At 46.2% G+C, this 18,592-nt stretch overlaps 1 protein-coding gene across 1 annotated transcript; it reads right to left on the reverse strand.

Moving 5' to 3' along the window:
• Window positions 1-1,059: 1,059 nt before the first annotated feature.
• Window positions 1,060-16,913, reverse strand: LOC133908573 (IAA-amino acid hydrolase ILR1-like 2). The gene is made up of 4 exons (XM_062350652.1): window positions 16,480-16,913; window positions 15,859-15,984; window positions 2,058-2,372; window positions 1,060-1,953 (listed from the first exon to the last, which is right to left on the reverse strand). The coding sequence occupies exons 1-4, from the start codon at window positions 16,825-16,827 to the stop codon at window positions 1,417-1,419; spliced, it is 1,326 nt and encodes a 441-aa protein (XP_062206636.1). The 5' UTR covers window positions 16,828-16,913; the 3' UTR covers window positions 1,060-1,416.
• Window positions 16,914-18,592: the final 1,679 nt, after the last annotated feature.

The raw sequence follows: 18,592 nt of genomic DNA on the forward strand, positions 1-18,592 counted from the left end.
CTATGAGTCAGGTGGTGTCGCAGGTCGAGAGATTTGGTTGAGTAATTATCTAGTGGTTGCATGCATAAGCTAGTAGCAAGTGATTTGGTCAGGATAGTTAGAACATGCATGTAAGTAGCTAGTGGAGTAGTTGCACACGTTCTGGACGTGAGCTTAGGAAGCGGATCAAGGCGTTGGCCCTTGGACCGTGTTAGCTACGTGGGCGTGTGTTCTATTTAAAGCATTGTAAGTAGATTCTTCATTACGGAAATAGAGAAAAAAAAAAGATGTTGACTGTGTGAAACAGCACATCACCAAACTAAGAGTCTCTCCATTGTTTTGTGTGCGTTGTGTGAATCAACCGAGTGTCTAGAGTGTTGAGCGATTCACCAAGTTTCTCGCGTTCCCGGCAAGCTGTGTTGCCAGGTGATCGAGAACGTTGCCAACAGTCCGGCGCTGCCGCCGTCTCATCATCGCTCGCCGCCGCCGTCCTCTGCCCCGCGTGGCGCTCCTCTTTGGGACCCTGCGTCGTTGAGTTTGAGGTCGATCACAGCGTGTGCTGGTGACAGGGCTGAATCTGTTGACAGGTCGCGCTGTTCTTGCAGGATCACCTGCCGTCTGTGCCTTGTTTACCTCCTCCTTCCTACATGTATTTAGCAGCTTTCGTCTTCTGTTAGTTTGTAGTGTTTTCTACCTTCTTGTGCAGCCCATCTATTTGTACCAATTCAGATATTTTATATCAGCATCTGCTCAGTTGATTCTTTGACATGTTATGGTCCCCTGTGGCCCTGTGGAATTTAGTCCCTGTGGATTCACTTGTTTGATTTCAGAGGTTCACGATACGCGTGCAGTCTTTATGGGTTGTGGATTTACTGAACACCCGGTGATTTCTTCTTCGAAGTTGCCGGGTTATTCTTCATCTTGTGTCTTGCCTGGGACTATGGGACAGGCACAGCTCGCTCTGTTAATATTTGGAGTTGCAAGCGACAAACGGTTATTGCAGGCAACCGAACACTCCCATTGCTTAGCCAATCAGAAAACGATCGTAACTGGAGTACTGCGGTTTAAGGGCGCGAAGTGTTGGAGTCCACCGGTGAGCTTTCATTTCCCAGATCAGTCTTTGCATCAGAATTCAGACATGAGCACCTCTATCAGGCAGGTTCTCTACATCATTCGCGCCCCCCAAGAATCACATCGTAAGATTCACCAGCTTTACACCCGCCCATCGGACTGCATGATCAGTCACAATGCATCCCTACATTTTTTTTTTATCTGAATACCGAACCGGATCCCGACGCAAGTGCTCGACGATGACAAGCGCCGCCTTCAGATTGGCCTTCTTGAGCTCGTCGAGCTGCCTTGGGCGCGAGCGCGCGCGCGAAGCCGGCGCCGCCAGCGCAGCGGCCGACCCGAAGGTCGCGACACGTGGCGATAGACCTACAGCTCGTCGTGGGAGTCCCTGAGCCCGCTGGACGCTGCGCGGCGCCGCAGGTACCCCATGGCGAGGTTGGCGTGCATCGCGGCGCCGTAGGGAAGCGCCGCGTCGTCGACGAAGAAGTGCGGCGAGTGCGCGTCGTGCACGGCCCCGAGCGCCTCGTTCCGCGTCCCGACGAAGTAGAAGTGCGAGGACGGGACGGCCTCGGAAAAGGCCGCGAAGTCCTCGCTCCCCATGCACGGCTCCATCGCGCCCCGGACGGCGCCCGCGCCGATCGTCTCCGTGGCGACGGCCACGAAGTGCTCGTGCAGCGCGGCGGAGTTGACGGTGGGGGGCAGCAGCGGACTACCGCCGGCGCTGAAGTCCACCGCGGCCGCGCACCGGTGCACCGCGGACTGCGCCACGATCACCTCCTCGATCCGCCGCTTCAGCTGCATGAAGCCCTCGCTCGAGAAGCACCGGAACGTGCCGCCGATGGTGACGGAGTCCGGGATCACGTTGAACGCGCCGCCGCCTCGAAACCTCGTCACGGTTACCACCTGCGCTCGCGAAAGAAAAAACAATCGTCTCACAGGCGCCATTACCATTACCATGGGAAGGGAGCAAGGGACTAAGGGAGTTTGCCATGTTCGAGCGTACGTACCTGGGAGTCAAACGGGTCGGCCTCCCGCGAGACGAGACTCTGCAGGCTGAGGACGACGCTACAGGCGGCCACGACGGGGTCGACGGTGCCGTGGGGGTTGGCCGCGTGGCCGCCCGCCCCGGTGATGACAGCCTCGAAGAACCCGCAGCCGGCCAGCAGGGGGCCGGGTCTGGAGCCCACCACGCCGGTGGGGAACATCACAGTGACATGGAACCCGAAGATGGCCTCGACGTTGTCCACGGCGCCGGTCTCCACCATACTCTTGGCGCCAATGCCCACCTCCTCGCCCGGCTGGAAAAGAAGGATCACCGTGCCCTGCAAAAGAACATCGTTTGGGCTACCTCTTGCTTTTCTTGCACAGTGTGAAATCGCAACAGCAAGAAAATGACAGAACTTCACGCCGCAGAACACGAGCGCATCTCATCGCAGCTCTAATGGGTATAGATAGCAGGGAGTTTTTATTACTATAGTAAGTAAAGAGGAAAAAATAGATGAGATACAGATAAAACTGATATACAAGTGAATCTTGCTAACGATCTTATAAGTTAACTTTTAAAAAAGAGAAAATAAAAGATAGTTTTAAGTACTGTGAGGTACGAAGAATTGAGAAAAATCTTTGTAATTTATTTAAAATAGGGCTGACCTCTTTAAGTAATAAAGTTTATGTTTTTTTATATGCTTGAATTTTCATTCTTCTAGTCTCTCTCTATTGGTTCCCTTTAAGTTCGTAACTTTTCTTTTTCGGTTGTGATTTTTTTTTTGTTTTTTGTTTTTGTGTTTGAGCTGCGGTTTTTCAATCTTAGGAAGTTATTCTTCTTGTTGCTAGAGGCATAAATTTTCATATACTCATGTATTTGAGAGGTCTTGAATCCCTTTATCTTTAAACCATCAACTTGGAGAGTTATTTTTTTCGATGACTATCTTTTTGCTTTATTGTTTATTCAAGTTTTAAGCTTTTATGTTCAAAGACACATTAAATGGTCTTAAATAGAGCCTATGGTTCATATTTCATGTGAAGCTATATTGTCTTGCAACTTTCTTTGTCGCTTTATCTCTCTAAAATTTATGATTCCATTTATACGTTTTTAAGGAGCGTTAGGTGAATAAGGAGTAGGCCATCTATATCGCAAGAAATTTGTAAGACGCCTATCCACCCCCCTCCTCTAGTCGTCATTCTCGGTCTTACAATTGTTACTAGAGCCGGTTTGATCACTTGTTGACCTTAACAGACTTTGTGATTCGTAGGCGATATGGAGATAAGTGAGAAGATTCTGTTGTTCGATAGAAGAGACTTTTCGTACTGGAAGGTGCGTATGGAGGCTTATCTTCTAAGCTAAGGAAGTGCAATATGGGAAGTAGTTGATTCTAACTATGAGATCCCTGTTATTTGCATGACTTAGATTCAAATCGAATAGTATGAGACTAACAACAATGTCAGAAATATTTTGATCACCAGCCTGAGTCGGAATGAATTTGATAGGGTTCAGCACATCCGTACTGCTCGGGAGATCTAGACTACTCGGAGTGTCTTCCATGAAGGCATTAATCAGATTAAAGCTGGACACTAAAGCACTTACATCCAAGAATACCAAATGTTTATTATAGGGTCTGGTGAATCTTTGGATGTTATGCTTGCTCGTTTTGATGGAATTGTGAGCAACCTTACATCCACTGGTGTTTTGCCCTATTCTGATCATGAGAGGGCGATCAAGCTTCTCTATACTCTTGAACGTAGCATATAGGAAGTGAAGATCTCGAGTATTGAAGAGTCACCAAGTTACGACACGCTAACTTATGATGAACTCTTTAGCAAGTTCATGTCCGTCAAGATAGCTAAGGTGGCTCGGATTGGCCTCAGAAACCCCCTGTATCAGAATATGGCGTTGGTTTCTGGACCAAATGGTGGCAATCAAGCTGGAGCTAGCTTTTCTTGTGCTAACATCTCACCGAGTGGTTTTGTTTTGTCTTTCTTGGTTTATATCACAGAGGAGCAGGTGGATGCACTGGATGATAAGGACCTTTCTCTCATCATGAAGATTTTCACCTGCTTCTACAACAGCAGAAGAGACCGGAGGAGAGGGGGCTCCCATGCTTGTTTTGAGTGCGGTGATACCACTCACTTGAAGGTGGACTGCCCCAAGCTCAAGAAGAGGGAAGACAACGACCATGCCTATAACAAGCACAAGAAAAAGAACAAGAAGCCCCTTTTCAAGAAGAACCGTGATAAGAGGGTCAAGAAGGCGGCCAATGCGGCTTCTAGGGCATTCGTGGTAGCTCTCAGCGATATCAACACCTCATCAAGCTCGGAGGAGAGCTCGAAGGAGGAGGAACCACAAGTGAAGAACAAGAAAAAACCCAAAGACTTCACCGGCCTCTACTTTATGGAAGACGACAACAACGACAACGACCTCGAGCTTGATCCCTCCAAGGTATTACCTTCCTACGATCATCTTTTCATCCAAGTCGATACCTTGAATGATGCTCTCGTTAGCCATGATAGGTTACTTAAGAAAGCTGTGTGTGAGTTGAAGGAGCTTAGGCCTAATTATGAATATGTTTATTTTGAGCTTAAGTTGCTTAGGTGTAGGGTCAAGGTTGAGGATAAGGACTATGAAAGTTATTTGGTTGTCATGAGTGATCTTGCCGAGCTTTAAACTGTGCATGCTCAATTCGCTAGTGGCCTTGAGACTACCGAGAAGAAGCCCCTTGAGGAGGAGTCTAAACCTACTCTATTAGGTGCTTGCAATAATTGCCATTTGCTTTCAAAGGATGATGAAGTAAGAGACAAACGCATAAAAAAACTAGAATCTAGATTAGAGAGTGCTGAAAGTTGTACGAATGTGCAACCTAAGTGTCCCACCTGCATGATCCTTAAGGACAAGCTCAACTGGTTAGAGGGCAAGTAAAGCTCATGGCTGAGAATGAGTACCTCCTTTTCTTGTTGAGAAGTGCTCATAAGGCGAGGGTAAAATGGATTTGATCTTGGCCAAGATCAAGATGTATGCTGATAAGGCTGTGTTAACTTTGGATTTGGGCTTTGAGAGAGTTACTTACACCAGTTTTGACAAGACTGTGTTCACCCCACCCGCTATCCTAGAGTCGGAGAAAGCCAAGATCAATGCCTCACAATCCATGCCAGAAAAGAACAAGCCTACACCTTAACCTACAAAGAAGAAATCCACACCCAAGAGAGCTCCATAACCTAAGATGAGGGTACCTGTGAAAGAGCGTAGAGTAACTAGCAGTCGAGTTCCTAAGAGACACTATCACTGCACCTACTACTAGAGAGAGGGTCACCTTATTGGGTTTTGCTTTCTCCGTAAGAGAGATGAGAGGCGTGAGTGAGAATGGAGTACCCGGGACATGTATCGCCCCTCTGTTTGTGTACATAAGTCTTTTTCTCGCTCCTACCCACGAGTCTATAGCGTTTTTCAGTCTCTTCCTAAAGGCATTGCCCAGTGTGAATTTTACCATGACTCATATGGTTTTGGTCCACATTTTAGAGGCTTTGACTCCTAGCGCTTTGGCGGAACACATGTTCCCTATCGTGGTACTCGTCCCTAGCATGTTGGTATTGAGTTGCATGCTCCTACAATTTCAGTATCAAGGCAAATGACCCAGTACTGGATTCTTAGTAGGTTTTTGATTAACCCCAGTATGGAGCATCTATCTTCTATTCTTCTTCTATGTAGGTGGTAGGTGGAGGCTTGGAGAACAAGTGGCTTATTAACTATAGTTGTTCACGCCACATGACCAGAGATTCATCATGGTTCTCTAGCCTCACCCTGACAAAGCATCACGAGTACATCACTTCCGGGGATGATTGGAAAGGTAGAGTGGAGGTCAAAGAAATGGTGAGGGTAAATGAGAGTTTTACTCTCAAAGATATGACTTTGGTTGAGTATCTAAGATACAACCTGCTTTCTATATCTCAGTTGCTAGATGAGGACTTGGAAATGCGCTTCAAGCGCGATACTTCTCGAGTTCTTGATTCTTCTAGCGCTTTGATTTGCAAGATTTCTCGAGTTGGGAGAGTTTTTGGAGCTGATTTTTTCTGAGATTTCTAGTTCTTCTCAGTGTTTACTTGCTCAACCTTCTTCCAAGCTTTGGATGTGGCATAGGAGATTATGGCACATGAGCTTTGATTTCCTTACTCGTTTGAGTGTCCTATGCTTGATCCGAAGATTGCCTAAGCTTTAGTTTGAGAAGAACATTGTTTGTACTCCTTGTCGGCATGGCAAGATGGTTACCGCTCTTCACCCACCAGTCAATCTAGTGATGATTGAACGACAGGGAGAACTTCTCCATATGGATATTGTTGGTCTCTGGGTCATGAGAATGCTTCTTGGACGGAGTTCCGCCAAGCCTTCCGTGATTATCACATCCCCAACTGGTTGTGGAGATCAAGAGATGGGAGTTTCTGGACCTCAAGCAAGGAGGCAAGCCTGTCATGAAGTATGTGCAGGTGTTCAACTACCTTATACAATATACGTCTTATGAGATCAACACCGATGAGAAGAAGCAATATCGGTTTGTGAATGGCCTCTCCTCAAAGATGCAAGACCGGTTGTCAGCTCATGAGTTCACCAACTTCAACAAGTTAGCGAGCACCTCCCTCATGGTTGAGTTCAAGATGAAGGGTCATCGGGAGGAGAAAAAACACAAGAGGGTTCTATCGTCTTCCATGGGCGGGAGCTCTCAACGTACTCGAATGGAGATTCAACCTCCTCCATTTCACATGTCAGCCTCAACTGCTCCACGACCAATGTGGATAGTGCGGCGTCCATCTTTCTCCGCTCCTCAAGGACAACCTCCAAGTCCTACCATATCTCAGGGGAGTGTGACAGGTGGTCCTAGCGGCCTGTGTTACAATTGTGGTTGTGTCTATCACTATGCGCGGGATTGCCCTTTCCTGAAGCCTAGAGCCATGGCGACTGCTCTAAGACCTTCACAGTCAGCTCAACCCATTCCCCAAGTTTCTTAGATGGCGCACGCTCCCAAGTGTGACCGAGTGAACTACACCACCACCGAGGAAGCTCACGAGGACGCCGATGTATTGATGAGTATGTTACTCATAAATTCTTCCCCTGCAATTGTGCTTTTTGATTCTGGGGCATCTCATTCATTCATCAAGGAAGGGTATGTTTTGAGTCACAATATTGCCACCCAAACCCTGCCTTCTTCATTCCGTATCGATGCACCTGGTGCTAAGTTGCAAACCAATCGGTTCGTCCCTTTGGCCAAGATTCTCATTGAAGGAGTTCATTATTTTGCAAATTTGATCCTCATTGACACTAAAGGAGTAGATATCATATTACGAATGAATTGGTTAACCCAATATGGTGCTCGTATTGATTGCGCCAAAAGGGTGGTTTCTCTCAAGAATCCAAGTAGTGTGCGGATTTCTCTTCACCTTGGAGCGGGTGGTCTCCACTTGTAAACCTTGAAGGTTGCCACTACCACAGATCTCCGAAATATTCCTATAGTCTGTGAATTTCTTGATGTCTTCTTAGAAGAACTTCCCAGAATGCCACCTGACCGAGAAGTGGAGTTCTCTATTGATCTTTTACCAGGTACGGCTCTGATTTCGAAGAGGTTGTATAAGATGCCTCCAAATGAGTTAGTGGAGTTAAAGTGGTAGATTCAGGAGTTGCTCTCAAAGGGTTTCATTCGCCCGAGCTCCTCACCCTCGGGATGTCCGATGCTCTTTATGAAGAAGAAGGACCAAACTCTTCGGATGTGTGTTGATTACCGTCCGTTGAATGAAGTCACTGTCAAGAACAAGTATCTGATTACTCGGATTGATATTCTGTTCGATCAACTGACTGGTGCTCGGGTTTTCTCCAAGATTGACTTGAGGTTAGGCTATCACCAAATAAGGGTCCGATTGGAGGATATTCCAAAGATGATTTTCTCTACTGTTATGGGCTTTATGAATTCACTGTGATGTCCTTCGGTCTTACCAATGCACTGACATTCTTCATGTACTTGATGAATACAGTCTTTATAGAAGAACTCGATAAATTTGTCGTGGTTTTCATCTCATATACTCCAAGACTGAGGAAGAGCATGTGGAGCACCTCCATGTTGTTCTTGGCCGACTTCGAGACCACCAACTCTACGTCAAGTTTAGCAAGTGTGAGTTTAGGCGCAACGAAGTCACTTTTCTGGGTCATTTTCTATCCAAGAATGGTATTGCCGTTGATCTGAGCAAAGTGCAAAAAGTCCTCAATTGGGTTCAACCCAAGAATGTCACAGACATCCGGAGTTTTCTCGGACTTGCGGGGTATTATTGTCGGTTCATCGAGAACTTCTCCAAGATTGTCAAGCCAATGATTGAGCTATTGAAGCAAGAAAGTGTATTTGAGTGGTTGAGCGAATGTGGGTTAGCTTTCCAAATTTTGAAGAAATTGCTCATGATCGCTCCCGTTCTTGCTTAACCCGAAGTGGACAAGGATTTTGACATTTATTGCTCTGCTTCGCACATAGGCCTCGGATGTGTCCTCATGCAAGAAGGTCAGCTTGTTGCTTATGCCGCACGCCAGTTGAAGCGTCATGAGGAGAACTACCCAATTCATGACTTAGAGCTTGTGTTAGTTGTGTACACTCTAAAGATTTGGTGCCACTATCTGCTAGAAAATCTGTGTCGTATCTATACGGACCACAAAAAGTCTCAAATACTTCTTCACTCAAGTAAATCTGAACATGAGACAGAGAAGATGGCTCGAGTTAATCAAATACTATGAGCTAGAAGTTCATTATCATCACAGTAAGGCAAATATGGTCGCCGATGCACTAAGTCAAAACGCTCGATGCAATTGTCTTATGGTTAAGCCCAGAAATGCCACACTTTATGATAAATCCCGTAGGCTTGGGCTCGAAATAGTCCTGGAGGGGTTTCTTGCAAACTTGGAGATCAAATCCACCCTCCTGTATGAGATCAAGGAAGCTCAAAAGGATGACAAGGGTATGACCTGAATCCGAGAGAAAATGAAGGAAGTCAAGGACACATGTTTTTCTGAAGATAATTAGGGTGTCTTATGGTTTGATAAAAGACTAGTTGTTTCAAAGGTTAAGGCACCAAGGAAGAAGATTCTGGATGAAGCTCATGATTATATTCATTTAGAAAGTACCAAGATATACCAGGACCTCAAGTCAAGATTCTGGTGTACTCGCATGAAGCGAGAAATCGCTCGATATATTACGAAGTGTGATGTCTACCGAAGAGTGAAGACCGAGCACCTCAAGCTAGCCGGTACGCTCTAACATTTGCCTATTCCCTCCTAAAAGTGGGAGGAGATCAGAATAGACTTAATTACTGGATTGGCAAAGCCTTCTCATGGATAAGACTCAATTTTGGTCATATGGACCAGTTGACAAAGTCTGCTCATTTCTTTTCTATCAAGATCACATATTCGGTCAAGCAATATGTGGAGTTATATCTCACTTGGATTGTTTGTCTTCATGGGATTCTGAACAAGATCATTTCAGATCGAGACACTTAGTTCACTTCATATTTCTAGAAGAGCCTTCATAAAGACATAGGAACCGAGCTCTTCCTTAGCACTGCCTACCACCCTCAAATCGATGGTCAAACCGAGAGGGTGAATCAGGTTCTAGAAGACATGTTACGAGTTTGTAATCTCACATATGGGAAGAAGTGGGAAATTTGCTTGCCATTCACCAAGGGATGGTATTCCAGATAATCATCATGGTCATGATTAAGCAAATGATCATCCTGATGATTGATTGGAATATTATTTGGACGATTCCTTACACAAAACAAACTCCTTGATTTCAACGATAAAAAAGAAAAGGAGGCCAAAGTGGGGGCTACATTTCGGTACCAATGAAGTTGAAGTAACACTCAAATTGCTTAGAAATGCAAAACCTACATTTTCGTCAATATATGTGCGGCATTCACAAAAAAAGTGTAGAAGTAAATGTACTGTGAATACTGAAGCAACACTCGGATAGAAGGTTGTTGTTGAAGGTTCCACGCGGCTTGAAAGTCGTGGGGGTGTTTTTCGATCGACGCTTCATGCACATTGCTGCCGAAGGTCCCTACGGCTTGAAAGTCGGGGGCACAATGTTTTTCGATCGACACTTCATGCACATTGCTGTCGAAGGTCCCTGCGGCTCAAAATTCTAGGGACGAGGACTTATAGAGACTACAACAAATGATAACAAGTTTATTCGGCAAATTCATAGATGTCAGGATCTACAAAGTCACAAATGGATGTGACCAAATTGGAAAGCAATGCCCTGACTAGCATGAAAAGACTACATCAGATCTCATGGGGATCCGATATAGCTGTTTGAAGAGGTGCTAGGTGAACTCACAGGTGAGGCACTACGATCATCGGTATATGGTGTAATGTGTGAAGCATCTGGACCTCGACGATAAAAAAATTGAAAATGTCTGAGTGGGGATCCATAGGTTTCCTCCAGTGGCTCAGTTTTCGGTTCGACGAAAACAAGCGGAAGCTCATAGTCTTTGCACGCTATCCTGTGGATTTCCCGCTCGGTCCTTTGGATCTCTAGGTCTGAAGGGCAGAATGACCCTGAAAATGCTTTTGAGTTAGCATTTATCGTCTCATATAACCTGGCCTTCGCTCGCCAATACTTGCCAAACTTTATGGTAGAATGGCAACGATGGAAAGAATCCCAACAATTCCAAGACATGAGAAAAGTATCTCGCATCATGGTGATCGATACAACATCTTCGACAACATGCACAGTGTCTGAAGGCAAGACCTGCTCAGCAAGCGAAGGTTGTCAAAATATTTAATAAGAAGTTAAACAAACGTGTATATTACACGTTTCAAGCATCATAAAGTGTTTCAAACTCGTGACAATACATCGCTCATCGCTCACACCTGCTCATCGCCAATGCTTTGCAAATGGGCAGACTGGGGGGCTCCTTGAGTGGAGCGTCCCACAGAAGATGAAGCACCTTTGTTCTTCACTACAGCCTTAGCGAAAACAAATAAAAAATATGCGGAGAAATGATCAAACAGATTCAAAGGTGTACCAAAAGACACTTACTCAAAGATGGTTATTCTCCGCCTCTTGAAGGGCCCGATCACACCCATGCTTACACCAGCAATTGCTGGTAAATGATCTCGTGGAGACCCTTGATGCCTTCGACGTTGTTCCAGTGGAAAAATCCGGAGGGCAGAAGAACGATTGGCTCTAAAGCTCCTTGTGATGGTCGTAGCCTGTCAACTCAATTGATTGGATGAGGCTCTGAGCTGATACCATGGCGCAGAAGTCACCATATAGTTGGGTTGGAGTTTAAAGGCTGCCAGAAGACTCAGCGATCCAATTGAGAAGGTCGCCTAGATCAACTTCCTTGAGCGTTGGAGGCACGGCCGAAGCACCTAGTTTTTCAAGAGTCTAGTTGATAGCTTTGCTAGCCTTGACTGCCCTTGGCTCTAGGACCTCTACCCGCTCTTTAATTGCATCACAGGAGAATTGCTTCGCCTCTTGCAATGCTTCATGCAACCATTGGTTTTCAGCTCTTTGAACATCGTAAAGAGCTCGAAGCTCTAATACACTCGCTTGGGACGCCTCAGTGCTTGTGCGAAGGGTCATTACCTTTTGTTCAATGTCTCACGTACCCGAGCGAAGACTGGCCACTTCTTTTTCAAGCTCTTGCGAGTGTAGAACGACCTCCTTCGATTGTCGAACGTAATCCTTTTGCTTGGTCTCGGCTTCTTCCACCCACGCGAGATACATGGCCTTCAAGGCCTCCACGCCCTTCGCACGACCCTTTGCCTGCTTTGCTTGTTTGCGCAGAGTGCATGAGAGAAGCGTAACCTATGATAGTACAACAATATAAGAACGGGCATGTGAAGGATAGCCTAATGACAAGTCAAAATACCTTTGTAGCTGCCACGTCGAAGGCGTCTATGAGTTCAGAGGTAGGTTTCCACGCCAGTTGTATCTCGAGCTTGGGAAGGACAAAACTATTGAATATTTTATTTGCATCTTTCACCTTCCCAAAACTCGGTTCAAACAAAGAAATCTTGAATGCTTCAGTATCAATTTCCTTAGCATAGCGTGAGGTGCTAATAGACATGAGATCCTGGCCAGCGCGATGGGGTTGAGGTGGCGAAGCGTTCCCCTCTTCTTCGATTTCTGTGGCTTTGTTAGCTTCAATCGAGTTGGAGCTAGAGGTAGAGCTGAAGGATGAGCTGGGGGATGACTCAATCCTGCTCCTTTAGCGCCTTTAGGCTCATCGGTTTTCTCTGTTTCTTCTACCGGTGGTCTTGTAGCAACTTGCGGGTCCAACAACTCATTTTCCTCGTCATCGCTGAGTAAGAGGGGGCGAGATTCATTTGCGTAGTAGCAGCATACTTCTACGAAGCTATGGGGACTTCCAGTGCGTCCTTTGGGGACACATGTCGAAGGCGTAATGTAGGAATGGCTTCAAAACCCCTGAGGTCTTCTTCACCCCTCCCCCCCAAATCGTCGAAGGCCATTGGGGGAGGCCTTTTCTTCAAGGCCAGAGCTTTCTTCTTTCTGGCTCCTTCAACCGGAGGGTCCCCAATTTTTCTTTTCCTCTGAATTTTAGTGGTAGAGGTTTCGTCGATGTCAGTGTTTGAAGAGCGATCACCTTTGGCACGAGCCGTTGAGGACCTGGACAGCTTTGGCCTATCCTGGTAAGCGAGCCCCCATAGCTCAAAAATCCGATTGAGCCGATGGTTGAGGACCTGTTTGGCGCATATTTGAGCCTCTGCTTGGGTGAATTTTCATAGAAGAAGCACGACTTCGACTTCTGCCTCAACTACTGTCAAATCTGTTACACGGGGCAAAACATAAGAACGGTAGAAAATCGAAGAACAATAAAAAAGAAGGGCTCAGTGAACATACCGGTAAACCCTCTAACATCGAGCTGGGGTGGCAGCAGAGTCCCTCTGGTCCTTTTGAGACGAAGCCAGGGATGGACCACCCTTCGCTCAAAGGCCACACCCTAGCTGCCACGAACTATTCGATGAGGTCACACATACTCAAGTACTTCGAGCACCTTGTGAATGCCTCAAAGGACGCCCGCTGTGAGTCCTTTAGTGGCACATTTGGGGCTCGGTTCCCTTTGTACTCTACTTGGATACAAGGTACTCCTTTTTGTCCACCTTGTGGTAGAACCACCATTGTATCTAGTCCTTCGGCCACTTATTCTTGTAGGCCACGATAGACGTTGTCAGGCCAGGTCAGTAGGTAAAGTTGACACAGTTGTAGTGGGCCTCGCTTTGCACGCTGGCTTTGAAGACTGGCTTCGGCTGGTGATGGAGCTGGTGAGCTACAACGAAGGCTCTAGCCGAGGCCTTCGCTCCCTTTGACCGCGCCGCCCAAGCGAAGAGATTGAGTTGTACGTTGGTGTTCGGTGTCAACTAATGAAGGAAGATTTCAAAACTTTTCAGAGCCTTTGGGACAATCTCATTGCATGGAAGGTGAAGCCCGACCTGAAAGTAATCCATGAACACAAGGCTTCGTCTTTTTCCAGCATAGGAAACTCCTAGTCCTTCGGGAGCCTGACCTTGGAGACTTTGCTAATAAAACCTTCCTTGATCAGTCTGGCTAAGGATTCATCATCAACTTTAGATCGTCCAATCCAATATGTCTTCGGTCTGCCATATTTTCTCTTTGGAGACATTGTGTTAGGCTATCTGGATTGTGTGTACGAAGGGTTGCAGATGCCTTTGTGCAAGGTGAAAAGAGCTGTGCAGGCAAGATTGAAGCAACAGAGTTCACAATAAAAATGACCTTAGGGGTGAAATATATAGTGATAAAAGTCTGAGGCTAGTTGAAAATACGTTGGTTCGGGGTCCAAACCGCCTTCTTTATGGTAGTTAAAGCGTCAGTTTGAGATCCGAACCGTCCCTAGTGGCAGTTAAGGCGTCCATTCGAGATCAAACCGTCCCCTTTGTGGTAGTTAATGCAAAACAGTTTAAAAACACCACAAAACTTGAGATGTTTCACTAGAAAATGTTACGAGCACAAAGTTATACTGATCAGACGCAAAGGGGGCTCCTTCGCTGAAGACAAACCTTAGGCCGAGAGTCCTTCGACGGGCCGAAGGGGACGACGTTCGACGCTAGCATCTAGTTCACGAATCCGGCCCATCGAAGAAGAGCCTTGCCCGTAGGGGGTTGCTCTTAGTGATGGTTTCACAGGCCCCTTCGGAAAAGGGTCAAAGGCCTCTACAACCACTGCTTACTAACAACTTATAGTTGTTGTGGGTTTGACATGTTGCAGGAGTCCTTCGAATATGCCGAAGGTACTTTACGGACGCTCGGCGCCACCAAAGCGTGTCCGAATGCCGGTATCGGCGAAGCTATTGACAGGCCTTCGAAAATTGACAAAAGATCTCTGTTGTGCTTCGTGAGGGAACCGACCGAAGGGATGCCGGAGGCGCCGTCACGGGCGAAGCTCTCAGTGAGTCTTCGAAGGCAAGGCGAAGACCATTGCATGGTGCCGTGAGGAAGACGACTGAGGGTGCTCCAAAGGTGCCATCGATCGTAGACCTTCAGAAGTATGGCGGAGGCAAAATCGATGCTGGCAACCGAGGATGTAGAAAGGTATATTGTAAATAGGGTTGATATACTTAACAATAATACAACATTGTTGTTAAATATATCGAGAATGTGATAGTTAGAGGGGTATTATTGTATATTGTAATAGAAAGTGGTTGGTATGACATATAAATAGGATGGTACTGTTAAAAAAACAGATGACATTAATTATAATACACAGTTTCTCATTCAATTAATGTCTCTCGTCTAACCTTCGGACCATTTCAATGGACCTTGGGCCCCTCTCTTATCTGAAAGTTTCCAACAGACATTTAAGAGCTAGCAGAAACACTGCACGAAGGAAACAGTTAAACGGCTCCATGCCTCCATCAGAAGAGACAATCCTGTCAAATCGAAGTCAAATTAGTCGCGTACTATAAAACGTCTACCGCTGAAGGCAAAACAAAACACAAGCATCCTAGCAGATCCCAAATACCTATCTGCCCGACCAGGTGTCTCTGAAGGAGCTTGACGTCAGCAGGAAAACAAGAGCTTCCCCGCGGTTTCCTCAACGGGCTGGCAGGCATGTCTTTGTTGACAAACACTGGATTCCGTGGGACACAGGCATTTTTGACAAAGACATCTGACTTGTCTCATCGAAGATCTTTCTTGTTGCAAGGAGGAAAAATCTTATATGATGTGCACGTTTTAGCAGAGAAATCAAGCAATGCGACATGTGCCTGCTCTGTAAATCCATCTAGTAGCAGCCCATTTTAAATCAGTGGTGGCAGCGCAAATCCAAAGGATGGTCCATTTTAAACAATTACCACTTGTCTAATGTCTAAACAGTGAGGAGACAAAGCAAATCTAAGCGCTAAATTATCTTCCATTTGAAAGAAAAGAAAAGAAAACAAAGAAGGATGCTGAGGGGAGTTGGCACGCTCATCTCGCTTTAAAGGGGAACACACAGATTTGAGGAATCTACCGGGGGGAAATGACGGCGCAACAAATGAATGCTTATGCTAACTGTTTCTGAATGAAACCTGCATAAATAATTGCGCGCGAATGTGCAACCGCACAATATGAACATCAACAATTCCAAATCAGACGAGTGAACAATCCAGCAAACTGTTTGAAGCTGACGTGGACACAGGTTGCTCGAAGACAATTAGAAGATAAACAAATGTTATTAGACGCTGTTGGAAGGATGCGACGATGCGTGAGAGATAGTGAGACAGCGGAGGGAGACTCGAGAAGAAGACGACGATGAGGTTACGACCAACCTGCAGCTCGCGGCGGCGCTCGTGGAGGATCCTGGCGGCGCCAAGCAGCATTGCGGTGTGCGCGTCGTGGCCGCAGGCGTGCATCTTCCTGGCCTCCTTGCTCTTGTGCTCCCACTCCACTTCCTCCTAATTTATGAAAAGTTTTATTAGGGAATGCAACTTCGGAGCAACAGGATTAAAAAGTCAACTTACTGAGGTTAACACATGAACTAGATAGGATCTGCTTCTTGTTTGACTAAACTTTACAAGTTGTTCTTCTCGTTCCCCAAAGTTTATCCCGGATTCTAAATGTAATCTTGCTTGACTTTGCACTTTTACACGACGAAAGACACTTAAAAACGTGCACGACTCTTCATAGTTTGAATTCTATCACAGCGTAGCCTTGCCCTTGCTAGCGGGAGCCTTGAGAAAACCTAGTGCCATTCTAGTAGGCTTTCAGCGGTTCAAATCTTTCTTTTTTTAAAGAAAAAGGAAACAGTCCAAATGGCACGGCATCCTCGATAGGCACCTGAATGTATCGTCCAATTTGCGACGGAAAATCAATTACGAGATGAAATCTCAGCTGTTCCTCTTGATTTTACACCACAAGGCTCCATATCAAATCCCGGAACGAACACGTACCTGCAGCGGGAGCGCGTCCATGTCGGCGCGCAGCGCGACGAACGGCGGGGCCCCGGTGCCGACGGCCGCGACGACGCCGGTGCCGGCGACCGGGTACCTGTACGCGACGCCCATCGCGTCGAGCTCCCTCCTGACCAGCGCGCTCGTCTCGTGCTCCTGGAACGCCAGCTCGGGCCGCTCGTGGATGGCACCCCTGACGGCGGCCATCCACGCAGCGAACTCCGGCCGCTGCGCCCGCCGCAGCACGTCGTTGTCGGCGCCCGCCCCGCCCTCCGAGGCACCGAGCCCCATGGCGACGAGAAGCAGGAGAAGCGAGAGGATGCGCGGTGGCGGCGCGGGCGCGGCCATGGTTAGCACGGGCGCCCTCAGGAGAACGCCGGACGGCACGGGGCTTTTGGCGCAGGCGGCGCCCGCCCGCGTGTGGTGGGTTATATATACTCGTGCGCTCGCGCGACGTGTGATTTGTATGTTTTTATAACTGAGGCAGGAGGGGATGCTCAAAAAATTATATAGTAAGATCATCCTCAACTATATTTTTTTTTATTTCGTTTTTTCTTCAGTTCTTTTTTCCGTTTCTATTACTTTATTTTTTCTCATCTTCAACAGCTTCACTTCGAGAAGAATCACGAAGTAAAAGAAGAGAATCCTATCATAAAGGGAATAATTCTGAGAATCTTTTTATGATAAAAATCGTAAAGTAAAATTATTAGAGTGTTAAAAGAAAAAAAAATCCTTTCACGACGGTATTTTCACCCGTGACAGAAATCCATTAGATATAGTCTCGTGAATGCATAGTGAATAGCCTCGTGAATGCTGAACAGGGAAATTACACCGTGTCAACAAAGATCACGACTAACCGGGTCTAATAAGTGGCCTAATTTACTCGTGACCCACGCTATCGCTTCATCCTTTATGTTTTTAAAATAAAACAGGTGCCAATGAACTCAGTGATGTGCTGCACCTTGTCCCAGAGGATCACGAACTCAGTGATGTGCTGCACCGATGTGATTTTTGCAATGTCAATTTCCAGGATACAGTTACCGTCTCTAAGGCCATCTCCAGCAGAGGAGGTATTTTTGCAGATTCGGGCGCTACAGTGATTTGCGGTGCACTGTTCATGTACTGTAGCAACTCCAGCAGAATCTGCATCCGGTGCTACAGTACGCTACAGTGTTGCTACAGTACTGCGGAGAGAGAAATTTGGACTGCAAATTTGCGGAGCTACTGTAGCACCCGCAACACTGTAGCACTACTGTAGCGACAGTGCTAAAAGAGGCTGACAGTGGGCCCGGAGTACATAAAACAATGCCTGTTACTGTAGCGCCAATGTAGCTGTACTGTTCATAGAGGCTGACATCGGGTCCCGAGAGAAAAAAAAAGAGTAGAAGATAGAAAATATGGTAGCTGCTGGAGATGAAAAAATAAGGGATGCTGTAATAGTGATATGGGATGCTGTAATAGTGTTTTAGAGGATGAAAATTTGAGGTAGCTGCTGGAGATGGCCTAAGGCCTCCTTCACGCTTCGTTTCTTCCTCTTGGATGCCTGAAAGATGCTTGGTGCTATATCCTTGGGGCGCATGGCATGTAGCCAGTGGGATTCCCAAAAGGCGATCGTGTACTCATCCCCTGTTTATAGAGCTTTTTTACGGTTATTTATACTATCTATAGGTAGGAGATAGTATAAATTTAATTTGATTGTTCACGTGATTTGATATTTCTGTAATTACGATAATAATATTAATATTTACCCACTGTATCATTGAAGGGTACTGCAATCTTTTTTTATATCTAATTCCCAAATAATTGGTCAACCAAATAATCAGCACTAAGGTCAGTCTAAACATTAAACCTATGAATTTGCACGATATAACTATCATACTATTTTTTTTCCTAAAAATACCCTTATACTACATATACTCATATCATATACTACTCATACTACCTCTAAATAATAGGTAGTATTCTAACTAATCTAGACCATCCGATAAAAAAAAATAGATGGTTCAAGTTCCTCCGAGACCACTGTAAAATTTTTCTATTTATACGCTCGTTGCCGCTATGAATAGTTGTCTATCTGTCACATGCTATGAATAGTTGTCTATCTGTCACATGC

This window comes from Phragmites australis, chromosome 2 (genome assembly GCF_958298935.1).
Source record: "Phragmites australis chromosome 2, lpPhrAust1.1, whole genome shotgun sequence".
Classification (NCBI taxonomy): Eukaryota; Viridiplantae; Streptophyta; class Magnoliopsida; order Poales; family Poaceae; genus Phragmites; species Phragmites australis.

Excerpts from the sequence above, each read along its gene's own strand:
- LOC133908573 (XM_062350652.1), bottom strand. The coding sequence starts at position 16,827 with ATGGCCGCGCCCGCGCCGCCACCGCGCATCCTCTCGCTTCTCCTGCTT. Across the intron at positions 15,985-16,479 it reads TGGACGCGCTCCCGCTGCAG|GAGGAAGTGGAGTGGGAGCA; the intron begins GTACGTGTTCGT and ends TTCATAAATTAG. Across the intron at positions 1,954-2,057 it reads CCGACCCGTTTGACTCCCAG|GTGGTAACCGTGACGAGGTT; the intron begins GTACGTACGCTC and ends TCGCGAGCGCAG.